Below are 16,403 nucleotides of genomic sequence, written 5' to 3'. Positions count from 1 at the left end.
CCCATAATTTTCCCTTTATGTAAACTATTGCTTTTGTAGTTTAGCTATAGTCATTCTCCAAATATTTTTACACATAGACTTATTTCCTCAGATCTTAAGGTTCTTGAGGTCACAGTCTGATATATTTGTGTCCAGCTTGGAAATTAGTACAGGAGTTCTATGAAAACATGATCACGTTACCTTTGAAACTGATTTCTAGTGCATTGGCTGTAGGGGCCAATTGGTTTCTTAAATGGCTGATATTTTTTCTGGGAGATGGGTACAACTTTCTTGTGTGAGGTCCTCCTTCCTCTATTTTTTGCTGGGCTATGTGGTCCTCTCTGCCACCCGCTCTGAAGGTGGCTCCAGCTTCTTCCCTTTGTCTCTCTTCATCACTCACCCCACCACCTCCAACCTCAGTCTGTCTTCCAGGCCTCCTGTGCAGAGCTCACAGTGTTCCGTGCAAGTTGTCACCCTGTGACTTGGTGACTGTAGTGAGGGTTTATGGTGAGGAATTATATTGCCCACCGTTCGGCCTTGCTGAACAGCAAATTAGAGCCAGTAGTGGGTCCATTTTCAACCTTCATCCTCTCTCACCCCTTAAAAGCCTACGCTCCCAGCTTGACTGGTTATCGGAATCGTTTGGGTTTTTAAAAGACGTAATCCTGGGATCACCCCAACACCCAGTGAATCGGACTTTGTCAGGGTGGCTTGGGAAGCTGTATTTTCCAAGGCTCCCTGTGATTGGCTATATTTGGGAGCCACTGTTCTAAAAGGTGATCCCTTGTCCCTTAATCATTTGTCATGAATGATAGAGACTTGCACACCCTGCTGGTACTTATTTGTCGGATAGCATTACAAATGGTTCCATAACATCTGTCAGTGTGAAATCTCATGGCAGAAGTGAAAGTAGGATGATAAGGGATGAGCCTATTAAAGGCTTTGAAGCAAATGGATAGTTTATCAGATTGGTGTGCTCTTTCTTTAGAACTGTACACCAGACCTTGTTACCACCATCTGTTTTGTAAATTCCATTTTCTGTTTAACAGCTGGATTGTGAAAGGTATACAGAATTATCCAATTAAAAAACTAAATTTGACAGGTGTGTATTTTTTTTAATGATTCCTTGAATACACTGTGTTTCTTTCTTTCAACAGCCTTTTAAGGATCTTATTTTCCACAAATAAGAAACTTTTACCACAGATTTTCAGAGTATTAAACTGTGACCAGAATGAGAGTTCTTTGGCTTAGGTAACTTTGAGAGTTAATAGTGTATATGATTGGGAACCTTCAGTTTTATCCATGAATAAATCTGAATAGTTTAAAACAGGTGCTTTTCTCTTCCTCAGTATGGAAAGCCACTAGCCGTTGCTGTGCACATCTCAGAAGCTGACCAGTGGAGTGGGAGGGTAATTCTGTTGTAATTTGGCATCGATTTCCAACACTCGCAGAGTTGTGCAAACCAGGAACCTGGGAGTCATGTTGAATTCCTTTTTCAAAACCATCCTCTTACTTGTGAGGACCCGGCCACCCAGGTCACAGTGTGCACAGAGCTTGAAAGAGAACTCGGGTCTCTGGACTCTTTTAACTCATTCCTTCTACTTTACCATACTACTTCTTGAACGACTGTGCATGTGGTTCCCTAAGAGCCAGTTAAGTCATTGTGGGTAGAGAGATTTTATGTGCTTCCATTTTCTCATTCCAGTGTTTTAATGTCTTGTAGATAAACTGTAACAAACATTACTGTTGTGATCAAGAAAAAGGTCTTAATTAACTTCATATATGAAACTTGTCTCTCAGGGAGAGATGTTGTGTTCATTACAACGGCTGCTGAGAGGATGGGAAGAGCATATTGCTACTGTATTTGCTGAAACATGCATATCCTTACTCTTTTGAGGGCAGCCAGCACATTTATTTCCATAGCCTTGGCTCTGTATTTTTTCCCCAGCTTTATTAAGATATAATTGACATGTAAAATTGTATAAATTTAAGATGTGCAATGTATTGATTTGATACACTTACATGTTGCAATATGATTACCACCCTTTTAAGATCTACTCTCTTAGCAACTTTCAAATATTTAATACAGTATTGTTAATTATAATTAGAAAGCTGTGTGTTAAATCCCCAGAATGTATTCATCTTCTAACTGGAAGTTTGTACTCTTTGACTAACCTCTTCCCATCTCCTCCACCCTCCCAGCTTCTTGTAACCACCATTATACTCTCTGTTTCTACCAGTCCGGCTTTTTTAGATTCCACGTGTAAGTGAGATCATACACTGTCTTTCTCCATCTGACTTATTTCACTTAGCATGATGCCCTCAAGGTCCATTCATGTTGTCTTAGCTATATTTTAGTTGCTTAGTTGCAACATGGGAATTTATCTCTGCCAAGGATGGCAGGAAGGAAAATTTCCAAAATAACCGAACTTTGACTTTCTGTGCAATGCACTGGATCTTTCCTGCTGACAAACTTGCAGTTTACGAAGTAAGTTCATGGAGCATATCAAAGCTGTGCAGCAGCTCTGCCTACTTCAGCAGATGGTGCGAATGGTAGTCTAAAGTCATCTTAGTTTCTGTCATTATGTCAGTCTGTGGAATGTTCAGGTTCATGCTTATTTTGGCCAGTTTATAAATGTTAGCTCTGTCTTGTTAAGTGCAAAAAGCTGTGCCTGTTGGAATACTAACAAGAGGTGTATTACCATGATGGAAATGAAAGCAGAGATAGTGATTTTCTTTTCTCTTTTAATTTGTTTTAATGTTGCTCTTACTCGTAGGACAAACTTTTCAAACAGGAGGTAGAAAGCAAAAAGTTTCAGTGCCACACTCAGGGCAGAAGCCTTTGTTTTAATGGCAGAGTGTGATTTAGGGAGGTTTCCGAAGGCGTTTGCAGCATTGCGTGAAGCAGGCTGTGCCTTTCCTGTGGAACCCTTTCCCAGTTCTTCTGTGCAAGGGCAACCTCAGTTGCTTGCTGTTTTTTTCAGGAAAAAAAACAAAACACCAGCATGTGTATGAACTCCTCAGTTTAAAAAATCTTTTTTTTATTAATGAAATATCTCAAATATACAAGAAAAAGTATAAAGAACTAATTTAGCCAACATTCATCCAATTTTAGCAAACCTTAATATTTTGCTATAATTGCTTTAAAAAATACAGATAAAGCTCATAGTTATCTCTTTCTGATCCTGCTAGCCTCCCTCCGCAGAGTTCACCACTATCCTGAATTTGATCTCTTACTCTCATGCGTGTTTTTATACTTTCATTTTATGTGTGTGTCCACAAACAACAGGTAGTATTGTTTCTACTTCATTTAAATGGACATACTCTTGTCAATGAAAAAAATTAATCAATAGTCAATCTAAGTAAGAAATGGAAAATTTTATTTGAGCCAACCTGAGAGACAGTCTCTCAGAGAACTTTGAGAACTGTTCTGAAGCGGTAAGCGGGGAGGTCAGTACATATGTGATTTTGACAAAGGATAATCAAGCACACCTCTTGGTCGAAGGTTACTGCTACTCACAAGGAAGAAATACCTTAGTTAATGGTTTTAGTGCTTTTCTAAGTAAGATGTATAATTGTTCTTCTGATGCACATTTAAATTCCTAATATTTGTTATTACCAATAATGTTGCAATGAGAATTCTTACGTTCCCTTGGCCACATGAGTTTCTTTGGAGTCTCTTCTATTTTAAGGAAGTAAATCACAGGGTAAAGACTGAGATATTAATTAGATAAAATGGAAGATCTCTGTTTAGCTCTGGCTCTGTGCGTGGTGTGTAGGGTACTGTGTGGAAACTCCAAAGCCTTCAGCTACAACACTTACCTCCAAGGTTGGGAGAAATCAGCACAGATAACAGTGGTACCAGGAAGTACAATGAAGTAAGTACTCTATGCTGGTTGAGGCAGCTCTAATGTTAGAGGGTTTGGGCCAGTGATTCAGATCTTTCTCCACTAAATCAGGTGGGCTTGTCTTTGTTAGCCCCTTGAGTTGATTTAATTCCAGCCAAGAGCGAAGAGGCCTGATGCCTTGTTAGGTCTCACTCTCTGCATCTTGTTCTCTCTTAATTTGAAAACCAGTAAGCAGACCCCATTCTCTCTTTCCTGTCCCTTAGGATGGACGCATGTTCAGCATTCCAGGTGTTCTTCCATTGTCTTTAAATGCTGTCCTCCAGGAAGATGGGTCATCTGTGCAATTCTGACTTCCTCAGAGATCTCTAATTTTTTGGTGCTGATCACAAAACATCCAGGATAGTGCTAATTACTGTTACCACTCATGCAAAAGAAAGTTCCTTAGATATAATTTTCCTTTTGTGTGGAATTTCCCCTAGGAGTTTCCTTTTACCGCAGCAGAAACAGGCCTGTGTTCCTTAATATATATGATGTATCAGTAGGAGCATTTTCAAGGTGTAAAGATTCTATGTAGCAGCACAGAACATGGAACACCTCAAAACAGCGGCTCTCAAAGTGTGGTTCCCAGACCAGGAGCATTAGCATCTTCCGGGAACTTGTTAAAAATGCAAATTATCAGGCTCACCCAAACCTCCTAAATCAGATGCTCTGGGGGTGGGGTCCAGGGATTTGTGTTTTAACAAGCTCACTGGGGGAGTCAGAACTCCTGCTTCAGAGGGTGCTTAAATGCTTACTCTGGGTCATTAGTGGGCCTGCCTTAATGCACTTTCAGGAAGGGACAGAATGCTTGAGGGATGGCTGCCCGGCAGGGTTGTTTGTTGTCATTGCTTAGTCATTAATGACATGAGAAAGGTATACTTTTATACTTTTTGTGTGTGGTGTTGTTATAGATAGGCCTTTAACTTTTGGAGGTGGCTTTGGTTTCCTTTGTTGGTTATGACCAACAGTAGGAAATAGAATGCCATAAATCCTTGTTTCCAGGGTTACCTCCTTGCTGCTGATAACAGACAGGAAATTAAAACAATCCGTGATAATGTTTTGTTCTTATTAGCCACAGATGGTAGCTTTCAGATATGTTGGAGCAAAACATAAATAAATATAGCAGGGAGACTTCATTACTGAAGAAAAATGATTAGGCTGGGTCAAGTTTATAGTCTGGGTCCATTTTAATGAAATGGGATATAGGCAAAGCATCAATGCCCCATTATCACACAAAGCATCACAACGTATGGGGTCGCTAGTTGTTTTCTTTTTAGTTTAGTTTTGAGTGTGTAAAACATTTACATGATTTCAAAGTCAAAATTATGTAACAAATTTTATTCAAAGATGTCTCATTTTATCATATCCCTTTTTGCCTGTTCTTTTAGTCCTTTATGGGTAATCATTTTTATTTGCTTTTTGATTTATTCTTCTAGTGTTTCCTTTTGAAGATAAGTGTATATATGTGTGTATATGTTCGTATCTCCTTTCGACTTTTACGCAAAAGGTTTCATAATATACCACAGCTTTTAAACTTTTTTTGTTTTTATTATTTTTTGGCCGCACTGTGCGGCACGTGGGATCTTACTTCTCTGACCAGGGATAGAACCTGTGACCCCGGCAGTGGAAGTGTGGAGTCTTAACCACTGGACTGCCAGGGAAGTCCCTGTATACCACAGTTTCTTTTAAAGTTAGCTCTATTAAGGTGTAACTTATATTCAATAAAATTTACCAACTTTATATGCACAATTTGAATTTTGACAAACTCATGCAGTTGCATAGCCACCAGTACAACGAAGGTTTAGATGGTTTCCATCAACCAAAAAAAAATGTCTTCATATCCTTTTGCAGCCAATCCCTCTGTCGCACCTCTGGGGTCTCTGGTAAACTTTCTGTCTGCTTTCTATCACTATATTTGCTTTTCCTAGAATCTCACATAGTTTTTTTTGTGTGTATGTCTTTGACTTCTTTTACTTAGTATAATTCTTTGGAGGTTCAACCATCTTAGTACATGTATCATTATTTTATCCCATCTTATTGCTGAGTAGTAGTCCATTGCTTATATAGTCCAGTTGATGGACATTGTTCTGTTGTGTCTTTTTTTTAATTAATTAATTTTTAAAAAATTTATTTATTATTTATTTTTGGCCGTGTTCGGTCTTTGTTTCTGTGCGAGGGCCTTCTCTAGTTGCGGCAAGCGGGGACCACTCTTCATCGTCATGCGCGGGCCTCTCACTATCGCGGCCTCTCCCGTTGCGGAGCACAGGCTCCAGATGCGCAGGCTCAGTAGTTGTGGCTCACGGACCTAGTTGCTCCGCGGCATGTGGGATCTTCCCAGACCAGGGCTCGAACCCGTGTCCCCTGCATTGGCAGGCAGATTCTCAACCACTGCGCCACCAGGGAAGCCCTAATTAATTAATTTTTAAAAATTTATTTATTTATTGGCTGCATTGGGTCTTTGTTGCTGTGCACAGGCTTTCTCTAGTTGCAGCGAGCAGGGGCTACTCTTTGTTGCGCTGTGCGGGCTTCTCATTGTGGTGGCTTCTCTTGTTATGGAGCATGGGCTCTAGGTGCACGGGCTTCAGTAGTTGTGGCTCGTGGGCTCTAGAGCGCAGGCTCAGTAGTTGTGGCGCATGGGCTTAGTTGCTCCGCGGCATGTGGGATCTTCCCCGACCAGGGCTTGAACCCGTGTCCCCTGCATTGGCAGGCAGATTCTTAACCACTGCGCCACCAGGAAAGTCCCTCTGTTGTGTTTTTTTAAAGTTTTTATTCTGAAATAATTTTAGACTTACAGAATAATGATAAAAATAGTAAGAGAGATTCTATATATACCCTTTCCCCAGCTTCCTCTAATGCTAACATCTCCCATGGCCATGGTGCAATCATCAACACTATGAACGAAACTACAGGCTTTATTTGGATTTTAGTTTATCTGTTGCTTTTAGTTGTCATGTGTCTTTAGTCTCCTCTAGCGTGGACAGTTCCTTAGTCTTTCCATGTCTTTTTATTTTTTAATTATTTATTTATTTTGTTGGCCACGCCGCGTGGCCTGTGGGATCTGAGCTCCCCGACCAGGGATTGAACCCAGGCCCACAGCAGTGAGAGTGCAGTGTCCTAGTCACTGGACCACCAGGAAATTCCCTCCATGTCTTTTTAAAAAGAGTTCTTGTTTAGGTATTTTGTAGAATGTCCGTCAATTTGTGTGGTGATTAGACTGCAGTTACAGATTTTGGGGAAGAATTCCAGAGAGGTGATGTGCCCTTCTCATGGTCTTATGTCAGGAGCTACATGATATCAGTATGTCTTATTACTGGTAAAGTTAACCTTAATTATTTGATTCAAGCAGTGTCTGCCAGGTTTCTCCATAGTAAATTTATTACTTTTCCTTTTCTGCAGTCTGTTCCTTAGAAGCAAATTATTGCTTTTTAAATTCTGGTGTACATCAATGTGCATGGGAACATAGTTTAGCAACTCTCTTAATCTTAATTATAGTAATAGTAATAATGTTATCTATCGCATACCCCACCTGCATATTTCTAAACACAAGTGGATTATCTCATTTAATCCTCAGGATACCTCTTTGAAGTAGATACTTTTTTCATGCCCATTTTATAGCTGAGAAGATTGAGGCACAGAGTGCCTTGCCCAAGGTTCGGCAGTTAGCAGTGGAGCCAGATGCTAACATAAGCCTAACTTGAGGGCCAGTATTTAACACGTGCCATATGGTTGTTGTCAGAGCTTAGAATGGGGATGCTCTCATTTTTTGCCAGAGAAAACAAATGAACACTTCCTATATTTGACAATTCTCTTTTGTTCTTTAAGAAAAATTTTTTTGTTTTTACTTTCAGGAAGATTCCTTGTGTGACTAAAGATTTTAGTCAGCTATGCATGGCAGTAACATTACATTAAAATCATGGAGAACTCCAAGATACTTTGGGGAGCATTGAGGATCTATTTTTGGACTTCTTTCAAAAATAGGACTGAAGGTTAGGACAGAGTATTCAGAAGAGAAAACTGCTTTTGGAGGAGTATTTACTTAAAGAATGGCCCTGAGCCTTCTCCTCCCTGGATTTTTTTAGCCTCTCTTAACCAGAGTGTCATGTTTATCTGTGTGTCTAAACCCCACATGTTCACTTTTGTTTACCACACTAATAACTGCTGTATTACAGAGTCAGATGTGTCCTTGGATAGCCTAAATCAGGGGATGACAACTGTGGTTAAATGATAACTCAATATCTGTGAGCCTCTCTTCTGGTAGCAACGGAGCCACTGAAGGTCAGGCTGTGTGGGTGGACATTTGCACATCTTCCCTGTGACTCACTCAGCAGCCTGCCTTTCCAAGGGGAGACAGCAGTATGTGGCTACAAAGCTCTGTTCATCTCCTCCCTTCTGTCTCATGCTGTGTAGATTGGGTATCCCCAAATGCTTGAAACCACATACCTAGATGACTTGAATGTATCTGGTCTGCCAAGTTGTTCAGATATGAGTGCAGTTTTTAAAAATAAAGTTTTTGTTTCTAAATGTCTGTTGTAAGCCTGGCCATATATGACAGAGTCCACAGGTTAAACAAGACACTGTTCATCACCCAAAGCCAACCTGGACAGGCACACACATAGAAACTATAGAATTAATTTCCTTAGGAAGGGAGGAGGAAGGCAACTATTTAGAATGAGTCTGATGCTTGCATACAATAACTAGAAAATTTTATAAGAATAGATAATTATTTGGGGCGGTAATAACAGAGGTCAAGTTTATGGGTATCTGGATCTCGCTTCAGAAATCAGAGAGGTAAGAATTGGTTTTTTCTCAGACATAGTTTTCTACACATTTGTTATAGAGAAAGTGTTAGGTACAGGACAATGTAAGGAAGAAAGTGAAAGTAGACCATTCCTATCACCAGAAATACCCACTCTTTTGTTTTGCATAATCTATCTCCTTTCTTCCCTCCCTCTTTTTCTCTCCCTCTCCTATGCTACAAATACATTGGTAATCCTGCACTTTTTATGTAATACCACATCATAAGGATTTCCCCCACCATTTAAAGAAAAAGACTTTGCTAATGTGGTGGGAGAAAAATAACTAGTTTTAATTTGCATGCCATTAATATTTTAGTTAGGATTAACATTCTTATGTTGACTGTCAATTTACACGTACCTACAGGGTGTTAGCTTTTCTATTCTTTATCTTACTATAAAATTGGAAACATTACTAAAGCAAGCCTCTGATTTCAGATGTCCTAAATGATGCTATATTTGATGAAGATCATGATGAGATGGTGATTGTGAAGGACATAGACATGTTTTCCATGTGTGAACATCATCTAGTTCCATTTGTTGGAAAGGTAAGTTTTTCTATGTTGTCTCCTAACAGTGTTTAAAAGCACAATCACAGTTTTAAAGTTAGGATAATTATATTTTAAATTGTCACCTGCTAATTCCTAATATCCCAGATATTTAGAATTACACATAAACATTTACTCTTTATCAACCCTACTAATCTAATAGCTGGAAATTAACAAAATAAAAACAAAGTAGCAGAAGGCCCTCTGGGCAAGCTTTTCACAGTAAATACCATGTTAATAGGTTAAAATAATGAGATTAAAAAGACCATCTTTTTTTTTTAGGTAGCTGCTGCAGGCTCTGAAAACCTTTGCCCTTTATTTTGACTTGATCCAAGATATACTTTTGTATAATATGACATGAGCAGTAATGATTGCAGAATTTCTTGTGGCAGAGGTTATAGTATTAGTGGGTTTAATTTGTTTCCAACCCTTTCTATTTTAGGAAAAATGAATCTGTGAGCTAGATAATGTTATCTAGTTTGCTGTAGTTAAACCTACTTTTGAGAACATGTGGGTTACCAAGAGTTGTCCTTTTCTCTTCCCTCCCCGCATATCATAATTTTATTTTATTTTGACTTTTTGTTAATAATTTTCAAATAGAAGACTTACAGGAAATAGTGGTATGAATATCTAAACACCCATCACCTAAATTTAATGTGTTAACATTTGCTTTATATTTTTTTGGTAAAGTATTTTTTCATTTTTTATAGAAGTGAAACGTAGAAAAATGCACAAATCATTAGGGTATTTCCTACTACCTCACAGATCAAGGACTAGAACATTATCAGTGTCCTAGAAGCTCACCTTGTGCCCCTTGTTAATCCCTAACCCATCTTGTCCCCACAGGTAACCAGTATATGGATTTGTAACATTATAGATTGATTAGTTTTGCTTGTTTTTCAATTACTATATATAAATAGGTGGGGTCTACAGAATGTACTCTTTTGTGTTTCGCTTCTTTTGTTCCATATTGAAAGAGTCCTTGATGTTAGGTTATTGCCTGTCATTATATTTTCATTGCTATATATAATTCCATTGTACAAACATACCACAATTTATTCTGTTCTTGGAGGACATTTGTATTGTTTCCTCTCTCTCTCTGTTTGGGTTTTTTGGTTGTTGGTGGTGGTGGTTTTTTTGTTTTTGGCTATTACAAACAGTACTGCTACCAGCATTCTTTTGGTGCACAGATGCATGCATTTCTTTTTTAAATTTTTATTTATTTTTTAATTTTCTGAAATTATTTATTTATTTATTTTTAATTTATTTACCGAGCCACACAGCATGCGGGATCTCAGTTCCCTGACCAGGGACTGAACCTGGGCCACGGCAGTGAAAGCCCAGAATCCTAATCACTAGACCACCAGGGAACTCACTAATTTATTTTTTAATTTAAGTGTAGTTGATTTACAATATTGTATTAGTCTCAGGTGTACAGTAAAGTGATTCAGCTGTATGTATGTGTGTGTGTGTGTGTGTGTGTGTGTGTATATATATATGTATTTCAGATTATTTTCCATTCTAGATTATTATAAGATATAGAATATAGTTCCCTGTGCTATACAGTAAATCCTTGTTACCTATGTATTTTATGTATAATAGTTTGTATCCTAATTTATCCCTTTCCCCTTTGGTAACCATAAGTTTGTTTTCTATGTCTATTAGTCTGTTTCTGTTTTGTCTATACATTCATTTGTATTATTTTTAAGGTTCCACATATAAGTGATATCATATGATATTTGTCTCTCTCTGTTTGACTTACTTCAGTGAGTATTGTATTCTCCAGGTCAACCCACGTTGCTGCAAATGGCAATACTTTATTCTTTTTTATGGCTGAGTCATAGTCCATTGTATACATATACCGTACCTTCTTAAACCAATTGTCTGTTGATGGACACTTGGGTTGTCTCTGTGTCTTGGCTATTGTAAATAGTGCTGCTCTGAACATTGTGGTGCATGTATTTTTTTGAGTTAGAGTTTTAATCTTTTCCGAATATATGCCCAGGAGTGGGACTGCTGGATCATATGGTAACTCTAGTTTTTTTTGTTTGTTTGTTTGTTTTTTTAAATTTTTATTTATTTATGGCTGTGTAGGGTCTTCGTTTCTGTGCGAGGGCTTTCTCCAGTTGTGGCAAGCGGGAGCCACTCCTCATCGCGGTGCACGGGCCTCTCACCATCGCGGCCTCTCCTCTTGCGGAGCACAGGCTCCAGACGCGCAGGCGGCATGTAGGATCTTCCCAGACCAGGGCTCAAACCCGTGTCCCCTGCACTGGCAGGCAGACTCCCAACCACTGCGCCACCAGGGAAGCCCGTAACTCTGGTTTTTGAAGGAACCTCCATAGTGGTTGCACCAATTTACATTCCCACCAACAGTGTAAGAGGGTTCCCTTTTCCCCACACCCTCTCCAGCGTTTATTATTTGTAGACTTTTTGATGATGGTCATTCTGATCAATGTGAAGTGATACCTCATTGTGGTTTTGATTTGCATTTCTCTAATAATTAACATGTTGAGCATTGTTCATGTGCCTGTTAGCCATCTGTGTGTCTTCTTTGGAGAAATGCCTATTTAGACCTTCTGCCCATTTTTTGATTGGGTTTTTTTTTTCAATATTGAGTTGTATGACTTGCTTGTATATTTTGGATATTAACCCCTTGTCGGTCACATCGTTTGCAAATATTTTCTCCCATTAGGTAGGTTGCCTTTTTGTTTTGTCGATGGTATTCTTTGCTGTGCAAAAGCTTGTAAGTTTGATTAGGTCCCATTTGTTTATTTTTGCTTTTATTTCTTTTGAATTGGGAGACTGATCTAAGAAAATATTGCTATGACTTATGTCAGGGAATGTTTTGCCTATGTTCTCTTCTAGGAGTTTTATGGTGTCATGTCCTATATTTAGGTCTTTAAACTATTTTGAGTTTATTTTTGTGTACAGTGTGAGGGAGTGTTCTAATTTCATTGATATACATGTAGCTGTCCAGCTTTCCCAACACCACTTTTTGAAGAGATTGTCTTTTCTCCATTGTATATTCTTGCCTCCTTGTCGTAGATTAATTGACCATAAGTAAATGGGTTTATTTCTGGGCTTCCTGTCCTGTTCCATTGATCTATGTGTCTGTTTTTGTGCCAATACTATGCTGTTTTGATTACTGTAGCTTTGTAGTATTGTCTGAAGTCTGGGAGAGTTATGCCTCCAGCTTTGCTCTTTTCCCTCTAGAATTGCTTTGGCAATTCTAGATCTTTTGTGGTTCCATATAAATTTTAGTATTACGTGTTCCAATTCTGTGAAAAATGTCATGGGTATTTTGATAGGGATTGCCATTAAATCTGTAGATTGCTTGGAGTAGTATGGCCATTTTAACAATATAAATTCTTCTAATCCAAGAGGATGCGATATCTTTCCATTTCTTTGAATCATCTTCAATTTACTTACTTTATCAATGTTTTATAGTTTTTAGCATATAGGTCTTTCACCTCCTTGGTTAAATTTATTCCTAGGTTTGTTTTTTTTTTTAATTGGATGTGATTTTAAACAGAATTTTTTTAACTTTCTCTTTCTGATATTTCATTGTTAGTGTAAATAAATGCAACAGATTTCTGTATATTAGTCTCATATCCTGCTACCTTGCTGATTTCTTTTATTCTGATAGTTTTTGTGTGGAGTCATTAGGGTTCTCTATATAGAGAACTGTGTCATCTGCAAATAGTGACAGTTTACCTCTTTACTTCCAGTTTGGGTACCTTCTCTTTTTCTTATCTGATTGCTGTGGCTCGGACTTCCAATACTATGTTGAATAGGAGTGGTGAGAGTGGGCATCATTGTCTTATTCCTGAATTTAGTGGGAAGGCTTTAAGCTTTACACTGTTGAGTATTATACTGGCTGTGGGTTTGTCTTAAATGGCTTTTATTATGTTGAGATATGTTCCCTCTATATCCACTTTGGTGAGAGTTTTTGTCATGAGTGGATGTTGAATTTTATCAAATAATTTTTCTGCATCTATTGAGATAATCATGTGGTTTTTGTCTTTCCTTTTCTTAACGTGGTGTATCACATTGATTTGTATGTTGAACCATCCTTGCAACCCTGGAATGAATCCAACTTGATCATGTTGTATGATCCTTTTTATGTATTATTGGATTCAGTTTGCTAACATTTTGTTGAGGATTTTTGCATCTATATTCATCAAAGATATTAGCCTGTAATTTTCTTTTATTTGTAGTGTCTTTGGTTTCGGTATTAGGGTGATGGTGGCTTCCTAGAATGAATTTGAGAGTGTTTCCTCCTCTTCAGTCTTTTGGAATAGTTTGGGAAGGATAGGTGTAAGTTCTTCTTTGTATGTTTGGTAGAATTCCCCCAGTGAAGCCATCAAGTCCTGGACTTTTGTTTGCAGGGAGGTTTTGTTTTTAAATTTTTTATTACAGATTCTGTTTCACTTCTAGTAATTGGTCTGTTCAATTATCTTTCTTCTTGACTCAGTTTTGGCAGGCCATAGGTTTCTAGAAACTTGTCCTTTTCTTCCAGGTTGTCCAATTTGTTGGTATAACAACTGTTTATAGTATTGTCTTATGATTTTTTTTTTTTTGGTATTTCCACAGTATTGGTTGTTATTTCTCCTCTTTCACTTCTTGTATAGTTGGGTCCTCTCTCTTTTCTTCTTGGTGAGCCTGGCTAGAAGTTTGTCTATTTTATCTTTTCAAAAAACCAGCTCTTAGTTTTATTGATCTTTTCTGTTTTTTAAAAATCTCTATTTTATTTATTTTCTTTCTGATCTTTCTGATTTCCTTCCTTCTGCTGACTTTGGGTTTTGTTTGTTCTTCTTTTTCTAATTCTTTAGGTGATAGGTTAGGTTGTTTGAGATTTTTCTTATTTGAGGAAATCCAGTATTGCTATGAACTTCTCTCTTAGAACTGCTTTTGCTGCATTCCATAGATTTTTGTAAGGTTGTGTTTTTATTGTTGTTTGTCACAAGGTATTTTCTGATTTCTTCTTTGATTTCATCATTGACCTATTGGGTTTTTAGTAGCATATTATTTAGCCTCCATGTGTTTTTGTTTTGTTTTGTTTTTTCCTGTTTTTGTGGTTGATTTCTCATGTCATACCATTGTGGTCAAAAAAGATGCTTGAAATAATTTCTGTCCTCTTAAATTTGTTGAGGTTTGTTTTATGACCTAGTATATGGTCTATTCTAGAGAATGTTCCATGTGTGCTTGAAAAGAATTTTTTTTTTAATGTAATGTCCATCCTATAGATATCAGTTAAGGCCAACTGGTCTAGTGTCATTTTAGGAACTCTGTTGCCTTATTGATTTTCTGTCTGGAAGATCTATACATTGATGTCAGTGAGGTGTTAAAAGTCTCCTACTATTATTGTATTCCTGTCACTTTCTCCCTTTGTTAGTATTTTTATATATTTAGGTATTCCAGAATGGGTGCATATATGTTAATGAGTATAATATCCTCTTCTTGTATTGATCCCTTATTATATAATGTCCTGTCTTTCTTTATGGACTCTGTTTTAAAGTGTATTTTGTCCAATATGAGTATTGCTACCTCTGTTTTCTTGTCATTTCTATTTGGATGAAATATCTCTTCTCATCCCTTCACTTTCAATCTGTGTGTGTATTTTGCCCTGAAGTGAGTCTCTTGTAGGCAGCGCATTTTAGTTTCTTGTCTTTTTATTGTCTGCCACTCTATGTCTTTTGACGGGAGCATTTAGTCCATTGACATTTAAAGTAATTATTGATCAGTATGTACTTATTGCCATTTGAAACCTTGTTTTCCAGTTGATTTTGTAGTTCTTCTTTGTTCATCTCTTTATGTTTTTCCTTTTGTGGTTTGATGGTTCTTTTTTATATTATGCTTGAGTTCCTTTCTTTTTTGGTTGTTGTGAATCTGTCATATGTTTTTGATTTGTGATTATCCTGGTTTTCAAGTATGTTGACCCATAACTATATCTACTTGCTTTAAACTGATAGTCATATCATATAAGTTTGAACATGTTCTAAAAGATCTACATTTTTATACTCTCCTTTCCCATATTTTATGGCTTTGATGTCCCATTTTACATCTTCATGTTTATTCTTTTGCTGTTAATTGTAGTTATAATTGCATTTACAAATTTTTTTGATTTTTTTGCAGTGTAAATAATGTAAACATTATTTACAATGTCATCTTAGTTTCAGGTGTACAGCACAGTGATTCAGTTATTGTTTTTTAATCTATGTACTGGCTTATTTAAGTGATCTTCAATCCTTTTATATATTTGCTTTTCTTTTTTTATATATTTATTTTATTTTTGGCTGCATCAGGTCTTAGTTGTAGCATGTGGGATCTTTCATGCGGCATGCAGGCTCTTCATTGTGGCGCTTGGCTTCTCTGTAGTTGTGGCACACAGGCTCCAGAGCGCATAGGCTCTGTAGGTGCGGCACACAGGCTCATTAGTTGTGGAGCATGGGCTCAGTTGCCCCATGGCATGTGGGATCTCAGTTCCCTGACCAGGGATCGAACCCATGTCCCTTGCATTGGAAGGTGGATTCTTAACCACTGGACCACCAGGGAAGTCCCATATATTTGCTTTTCCTATTGTGATTTTTCCCTATCCTATAGATTTTTTTTAATTGAGAACATTTTTTTAAATTAATTAATTTTGGCTGCATCGGGTCTTCACTGCTGCACACAGGCTTTCTCTAGTTGCGGCGAGCGGGGGCTACTCGTTGCAGTGCGTGGGGTTCTCATTGTGGTGGCTTCTCTTTGTTGCGGAGCATGGGCTCTAGGCACGCAGGCTTCAGTAGTTGTGGCTCGCAGGCTCTAGAGCACAGGCTCAGTAGTTGTGGTGCATGGGCTTAGCTGCTCCGCGGCATGTGGGATTTTCACAGACCAGGGCTCGAACCCATATCCCCTGCATTGGCAGGTGGATTCTTAACCACTGCACCACCAGGGAAGTCCCCTTATAGATCCTTGCTTCTCTGCTATTTAGAGAAAACCATTCAATATTTCTTTAAGGGTAGGTTTAGTATTGCTGAATTCTTTTAGTTTTTGCTTGTCTGAGAAATTCTTTCTCTCTCCTATTCTAAATTATATTCTTGCTGGGTAGAGTTGCAGGTTTTTCCCTTTCAGGACTTTGAATATATCAATCATGCCACTCCCTTCTGGCCTGCAAAGTTTCTGCAGAGAAATCTGCTGCTAGCCTTATGGGGGTT

General features: G+C 38.0%; 1 protein-coding gene across 1 annotated transcript in view; it reads left to right on the top strand.

Annotated features, from left to right (window-relative positions):
- Positions 1-16,403, top strand: part of GCH1 (GTP cyclohydrolase 1) — a 53,731-nt gene that overhangs the window by 17,986 nt on the left and 19,342 nt on the right. Inside the window, exon 2 of the mRNA XM_036842486.1 lies at positions 9,098-9,207. Coding sequence (XP_036698381.1) covers positions 9,098-9,207 — 110 coding nt within the window. The remainder of the gene's footprint in view (positions 1-9,097; positions 9,208-16,403) is intronic.

The sequence above is a fragment of the Balaenoptera musculus genome, chromosome 2 (genome assembly GCF_009873245.2).
Source record: "Balaenoptera musculus isolate JJ_BM4_2016_0621 chromosome 2, mBalMus1.pri.v3, whole genome shotgun sequence".
Taxonomy (NCBI): Eukaryota; Metazoa; Chordata; class Mammalia; order Artiodactyla; family Balaenopteridae; genus Balaenoptera; species Balaenoptera musculus.
The sequence above is the reverse complement of the archived record's forward strand: the minus strand, read 5'-3'. Positions and strand labels throughout refer to the sequence as shown.